General features: G+C 50.8%; 1 protein-coding gene across 1 annotated transcript in view; it reads right to left on the bottom strand.

Annotated features, from left to right (window-relative positions):
• Nucleotides 1-1,041: 1,041 nt before the first annotated feature.
• Rab13 (RAB13, member RAS oncogene family) overlaps nt 1,042-7,197 on the bottom strand; it is an 18,005-nt gene continuing 11,849 nt past the window's right edge. The window contains exons 6-7 of the mRNA XM_012514418.2: nt 1,230-1,353; nt 1,042-1,133 (exon numbers count right to left, since the gene is read on the bottom strand). Of these exons, the coding sequence (XP_012369872.1) occupies nt 1,042-1,133; nt 1,230-1,353 (216 nt within the window). The remainder of the gene's footprint in view (nt 1,134-1,229; nt 1,354-7,197) is intronic.

Genomic DNA, 7,197 nt, shown 5'->3' with positions numbered 1-7,197 from the left:
AATAAACTCCCTAGTGCTGGGATTACAGGCGTTCACCACCACACCCAGTTTTGGCCCAGCACAGCGTGTAGTACCAGGAATCAAATTTGCGTCTTTGTGCTTCAGAGGCAGGCACTTAGACCTCCGAGCTACCTCCCCAGCCCTGGACCCTGCTTTACAAGATCATAGTTGTCTCCGTATTTTTCCTTGTTAACGTGGCTCTGCAGTCCCTCTTAAAAACGTCTTTCTCAAATACCATTGCTACTGCTTTTGCCTGAAGCCCTAAGTGTCACAGCATTTTATTTTCTGAATAATGGTAGGATGTTCCATAAATTCTACTTGCCTCATATTGCCAGGAAAACAGCCCCTGGGTGGAACTGGGCAGCTATGGGCTAACTGTACAGCTGTGCTCCCTGAGGAAGCTGATGGCTAGGACCCGGCTCTGCTCAGAGGCATCTATAACGTAACCTTGGTGGAGCATAGCAGACTTGGAAGATGTCAGAACTCCCTGCTCTCCCTTCTCTCTTGACCACTGTTCACCCCTTATTCACTGCTCTACCTCTGTAACCTCTCTTTGTGCTGATTTCCAATGAAAAATCAGCGCTAGACGAGGAACAATAGAGAAGTGGAAACAAAGCTTTGTTTGAAGCTTTGAAGGAGACAAGTGAATCCTTTGTGGCAATGCCAGCAAATGAAAGGCCCCCTTTTCTCCTTCTGTGTCTGTGGGGCTTTGTTTAGGATCCCATTTGTCTCCTGCTTCATTTGCTTCCCTGACTGGGAAGCCTTGGGATTAGGCAGAACCACTTGTGGCTGATTACCTCCTCAAGGACGGAGTGATGGACGGACGGAGCAGGGAGCTCGGCCAGATGGTGAACTCCTGCCTAGCATGCAGATTTCCTACAGCTAACTCCTGCTGAGCATGCTCGGGCAGATTTCCTATGTGTGGGAGGCCTTGCTGCACAGCCGCCAAGCACCAGCTGGCTGTCCAAGGAGGGCTCGCACAGAGAGGACCAAATGGTATTTGGTAGATATCTAAATCACAGTAAGGACAGGGGCCTGGATTTAGGAGGGGATCTGGAACAGGATCTTCACTTTGGAGGGAGACCTCTCAAAACAGGCCTCCAGAGAGGACTGATTATCATCAGGCTCCCCAACTAGCCGCCAGAAGGGCAGTGACAGGGGGACACTTTAGGCTGCCACTGGCAGGTGGGAGTCCTGTGGAAAGTGTGTGAATGAGACAGACAGCACACCCCAAGTGTGGGTGGTGTGGGTGCCCGGGGCTGAAGCAAGGTGCAGACTCCCGAAGCCCAGCTCCATCTTCATGCAGTGTAGGGCAGCACTGCGGTAATAGCCAGGGTCACTGGCCTGCCCGTGCTAAGAGGGCCCGGAGATGTCTCTTGAGGAGACTGGCTGGTGGCCACACGAAGCGATCTGTGTCTCTCTCCTTTGTCTTTCTCTGTGGGTGGCAGGAGCTGTGATGGGGAGTCAGAGCAAGTTCATTTCCTTTGAGGTTATGATCAAAAAATTTTAAAAGGGATCTAATGGAGACTCTGGACAGAAACCGGCTCCTGGGAAACTCCAGACCCTGTGAGATGGAATGAGCATCCTGCCAGGCAGGGTGGCCGGCCTGGCATTCACTGGAAGGGGTGCTGGTCTACATTTGGCAGGTTGTTGCAAGAGATCCCAGACACCCAGATCAGGAGCTTCCCTATGTGGATTCCTGGCTGCAACTTGGTATTTGTTCTTCCTTGCCTTGGTCGAGAGAGTACCTTTCCTGATTTTTGGTTCCCACTGTGGCCCACTCAAACAAATGGCCCCCAAAAGAACATCACCTATTTTCTCAGGCAACCTAGAGGCCCCCTTCTAGTGGAGCCCCCTCCTCCTCATACCCAAGGAACACTGGCCTGAAGCTGGACACACAGACCTTCAGCGAGTCAGCATTCAGCCCTGAAGCTACCCTGATGCCACACCAGGACCTGTTGGGCCAGAAAGTGCCAAAATCTCTCCATCCCCCCTTGCCATGGTCCGCTGGGTCATCCTGTGCCCCCTCTTCACCATGCAACTGGCCAGGCTTGGAATTTGGCTCCAAGTTCCCTTTGCCAGGCTCGTCTGCCTCTCCAGCCAAAACAGAGTCATCTTCTGGCTGTAGCTCCCCTTTGTTGGGACTAGCTTCCTCTCCAGGAAGAATCAAGGGAGCCTCTGTCTGTCTACCCAGAGGTTCCAGGGCCCAGGGAGTCTACCTTTATTTCTCGCCTTTCACCACCACTGGCTTACCAAATTGGAAGCACCACACTCCTTCCCGCACCAAAAGGCCACGATACTCACTGAGTGGCTCCTGTGCATCTTTCAGACCCACAACCTCACTTAGCCTGGCTGCTACCAGCTTCTGCTTACTCTCTTCAGCCCCAAGGACCACCAACGTGTTCTGAGTGCTGCTACCAAGTTGCTGGGAGAAAATGCTCCCACAGGCACCCTTTATCCAAGTGGATATGCCTGACAGCAGCTCCCTGTGCAGGACCCAGACTGGGACCCCAGCATCCCCAAACAGATGAAATGGGTGATAGACTATCACACTGTCCTGTTACAAGGACTGTGACATGGAGGCCAGAAAGTGACCGGGGCTCCTGAGAACCAGAGGGTGATCAGCATGGCCTTGTGAACCAGTGTCGGGTACACTGGTAAACTCCAGCACCTGGGAGGCTTTGTAGGTACAAATACATCCCAGCTTCTGGAAGTCACCAACAAGGTTTGTCAACAGAGATTTGGAGGAATGCAGAGAGGCTGGATGATGGATAAAGGAAAAGGTCAATCTTATTGCTGCAGCCCTAGTAGGCAGATAGACAGAAAATTCAGACACACATAAAGGACAACAAAAGAAGAAGGGAGGGGCCGGGGAGATGGCTCAGTAGGATAAGCGCTTGACTGGCAAACACAAGGATCTGAGTTCAATCCCTGGTTCCACCAAAAAAACCAAAAAACAAAAAACCAAAAGAAGAAGGAAGCCACACCTGCAAGGCTCACCCACCCCTGGAGAAGAACCAGTGCACCTCCTATGAGGAAAAGACTATAATTGTGAGTGCCCAAAGCTAAAGAAAAAGATGGTTGAGCGCGCTGAGGACCCAGAGGCGACCATCTTCGCTTCCCTGTAGGAGAACACTCTCTTTAGGGGCTGAGATGGGTTTGGTTCCTGATCCACCAGGTCCCATGGTCTACATGAAGGCACAGGGGCTGTGTCATGACATCTCCTGAGGGCCCCTAGGTCCATGGACTGTTGACATCAAAAGGGGCACAGGATGGTCAAAATCCACCACTTTTTGTCAGCTGCAGTTTGTAAGCTAGAAGGCCCCAAAGTAATATATGCCAGATTGCCCAGTTTCCCTCTTAGGGAGAAATTTCTTGGCCATGTTAAGGGCAAATTTGACCCAGGGGATAGAGAACTGTATCTTGAACTTGCACCATGAAGGGTGATCTTGACCCTGGCTGTCCATCAGGAGGAAGAATGTAGGCTTCAAGACAGGCTGGTCTGAAAGGCCCCTGAGGGAGGCAGAAACTTGCTTGGACAAAGATCCCAAGTCTGGGCAGAAGAAAACCTGTTGGCCTGGCCATAAATCAGCCCCCAATCAAGGTAGAACTCAAGCTGGATATCAACAGACATACAGCTACTGGGGATTATCCCTATCCCCCACCCTCCGTCCAAGCTTTCTGAGTAATCAGTGAGGCCACACTGACCCTGAACCCCCACCATTCCAGATCCTTGCACTCTACTAGGATGATTGACGGCTTCAGTTGAGTGGTTTTCCTGCCTAGATCTGAAAGATGACCAGGGAGATAGCTCAGTGGCCTAAGTGCCTACAGGCAAGCACAAGGTCTTGAGTTCAATTCCGTGTGTGTGTGTGTGTGTGTGTGTGAGAGAGAGAGAGAGAGAGAGAGAGAGAGAGAGAGAGAGAGAGACCTTCTGCATATGTGCATACGCTTATCCTGAGAGCCAGATGCTCTTTGTTTTCAGTGGGATCAGCCAGCACTGGACAACACAGCCAACTCACCTGGTCTCTGCTGCCACATGGCCCTCCCTGACCATTTGGGGCGGGCCTTAGGACCAGACCTCCATTCATTCTCTGCACACTCTGGGGTGCACTTCGATGCAGTATGTTAATGACCTCCTCCTAGGACATAAAACCCAAGCAGGATACAAGAAAGGCCGGGAGGAGCTCCTCCACCATCTGTGTTGGGAAGAAAACAGGCTGTCCTGAAGAAAGACACAGTGTGCTACACGGAGGTTACATGGCTGGGATTTCATCCACACAAGGGATGGAGAAGGTTGGGAGCAGCCTGGAAGGCAGTGATACAAAATATGCCCAAGTTCTTGGGAGCTCCAGGCTTCTGCAGAATATGGATCCCCAACTACGCTATTTTGGCAAAATCCCTTTATGACGCCAAGGGGCAGGGCAGGAACCACTGAATTGGGGAAAAAGAATAGCAAACCACCCTCAAGGCCCTAAAGGGAAAACTTTCCAGAGGCATTAGGCCTCCCTCATCTAAGCAAGTCTTTTAGCCTCTGCGTGTCTGAATGGAAAAGGATGGCTGTTGGGTGCTAGGGCGGACCCTTGAGAAAGTCCAGCGGTCTGCTTACCAGAACAGCTGAATGGGAGACACAAGTTTGGCCTCCTTGTTTGAAGGCTCTGGTTGCAACTGCCCTCCTGACCAAGGAGGCTGACAAGCTGACTCTAGGTCAGGATCTGAGTGTGAATTCCACACACACTTGTCACTCCTACAAATGCCCAGGGCCACCACAGCTCACCAATTTTCACCTAATCCGATTATCAGAATTTGCTCTGTGCGCATCCTCGCATCCAAGTAGAAGTTTCCGACAACTTGAGCCCAGCCATCCACCCGTCTCTCCCAACATGAAGGACCCCAGCATGACTATAACAGCCACATAGATGAGGAAGAAAAGAAGCAGGCTGGCTATGCAGTTGTCACTGTAACAGAAGTTATAGAATTGCCACAGGGACCCCCAGCACAGAGGGCAGAATTAATTGACCTAACTCAAATGCTAGACAAAATCTGGCGTATAGGGGCCGGGGAGATGGCTCAGTAGACTACGCTTCCCTGGCAAGCGCAAGGGCCTGAGTTCAATCCCTGGTTCTGAAAAAAAAAAAAAAAAAAAAAAAATCTGGTATACAAGGTGCTGGAGTTCAGAAAAGCCTAAATATCTACATTGATTCCAAATAAACCTTCCTAACTCTGCATGTACACAGGGCCTTATGTATGGAAAGAGACCTGCTCATGGCGAGGGGCAAAGAAATAAAATACCCCCAAGATATTCTTCAACTCTTGGAGGCAGTTTGGGCTCCCAAGGAAGTTGCTGTTTTCCATTCCAAAGGGCACCAGAAAGGGAAATCTAAGGGACAAGTGGGGAACAACAAGGCTGAGTGTGAGGCTTAGGTCACCAGTGTGAGACCAGATGCTGTACTATTTACAATAGTTTACTGGAAGGCAGGTGAGAAGAACTAAGGGACTGGATGATGGGTATAGGCTCCCAGATGGTGGAGTGGTGGTCCCTTCCTTGGACTGTAGTTGGTACAGATAGCTCATGAGACCACCCACTTAAGGAGAAGAAAACCAGAAATTCTGCTTAGTTGCCATTTCTACATCCCCTAGGTGACTGCCTTGACTCAACAGACTATTGAGTTCTGTGTCACCTGCATCCAGCACAACCCCAAAGTTGGCTCAGGGACCCCAGCAGGAGTCCAAAAGTTGAGGTCAGCACCATTCGAGGGTATTTAAGTTGATTTCACCAAGACTGACTCTAACATGGAGATTTCTGCTACATCCTGGTCATGATTTGCACCTACTCCAAGTGGGGAGCTTTTCTTTGCCAGATTAAAAAGGCCGGAGAAGTGACATAGTGGCTACTACAGGCGAGCATTCCCTGCTATGGTCTCTCTTGGAGCGTGGGATCTGACATTGGACCTGCGTTCCTGGCATCAGTGGTTCAAAGCCTGGACGATCATCGGGAATTAATCAGAATCTGCATGCAGTAAGCCTTGCGTTTCATGCTCCTCTGGACAAGACGCACCTCTCCTAAGAACACAGGTTGTACCACCTCTGAGATTCTGTAAGCCAGGCTGCCTCCCATCCTAAGAGGGCTGATTCACCCAGAAAGAGAAGTGGGGGAATCTGCCCTACAAAAACTACTTACTGAGCTGGGAAAGCCCCTCCAAAAGATAGCTGTTGGACACTGGAAAGCTCTCATTAGCGTATTTAGCCCCTCACAAGCCTCCCCCAGAGACTCAGTCTGGGTAAAAGATTGGTGTCAGGAGAGCCTCAAGTCAACGTGGAAAGGGCCACTAACAGTCACACTGGCCACCCCCACAGGAGTCCAAGTGGAGGGAACCCACGTGGATCCAGCACAGAAGAGTGAAAAGGGCAGCGACCCTGGAGTGGAGCTGCTCTGGGAATCCCCTCTGCAATACCAGAGTTACCCTGACCTGGAGAGGATCCTCATCGGGCTGAAGAAGGATGCCAGCCAAGACCTTAGGGACAACGCCAAGAGACGACAGCCCTGCTCTAGTCACGCCAGGAGCTGAGTAGTCTACACGTGCCCTGCACAGCAGAAGCCTGAGGACACTGTTCTTGGGAGGACACCTTCCTTTTGGGACTGTTTGTAATGGACAGCCACCCCTGGTTTCTAACCACACTTGTGTCTCTAACCTTGTTTTTGTCGGCCCAGCTGAAACTGCCCTGGCCGGTTGAGAAGGCCACAAAAGGTGTCAGCTAGTTTTCCTTTTCCTTTTGTGGGTGGGGTGTTCTGTTGGTCTCAGCTGTCTGTAATAGTGAGAATAGGGAGCCTCATCTTTTATGTGCCAAGAGCGACATACTCGCAGTAGCACCTGTACAGACATCCAATAACTGTGACCCCTGCCTGCGTGTCACTTGAACAGGGAACTCTGTCAGACTGCTCTGCTCTTTCACACTTAGCACAATCGTGTTGGAGAGCTTATCGGGAGCTGTGCCCACAACCTATTTGTAAGATCTGTTGAGCCCAAGGATGGTCCCCACCTCCTGGCTTCAACCCGGAAATGGGAACCGACTCCATTCAGGCTGTGTCTAGTAGGGGAACAGCTTGCAGAAAGAGGGAAAAATGCCTTGGAACTTCAACAAAAGCCTGGAGACCTACTAACTAATTAACTAACTAACTAACTAACTATATATATA

The sequence above is a fragment of the Octodon degus genome, unplaced genomic scaffold (genome assembly GCF_000260255.1).
Source record: "Octodon degus isolate 3935 unplaced genomic scaffold, OctDeg1.0 scaffold00032, whole genome shotgun sequence".
In the NCBI taxonomy this organism is placed as follows: Eukaryota; Metazoa; Chordata; class Mammalia; order Rodentia; family Octodontidae; genus Octodon; species Octodon degus.
Note: the sequence above shows the minus strand (reverse complement) of the source record. Positions and strands in the feature narration are given on the sequence as shown.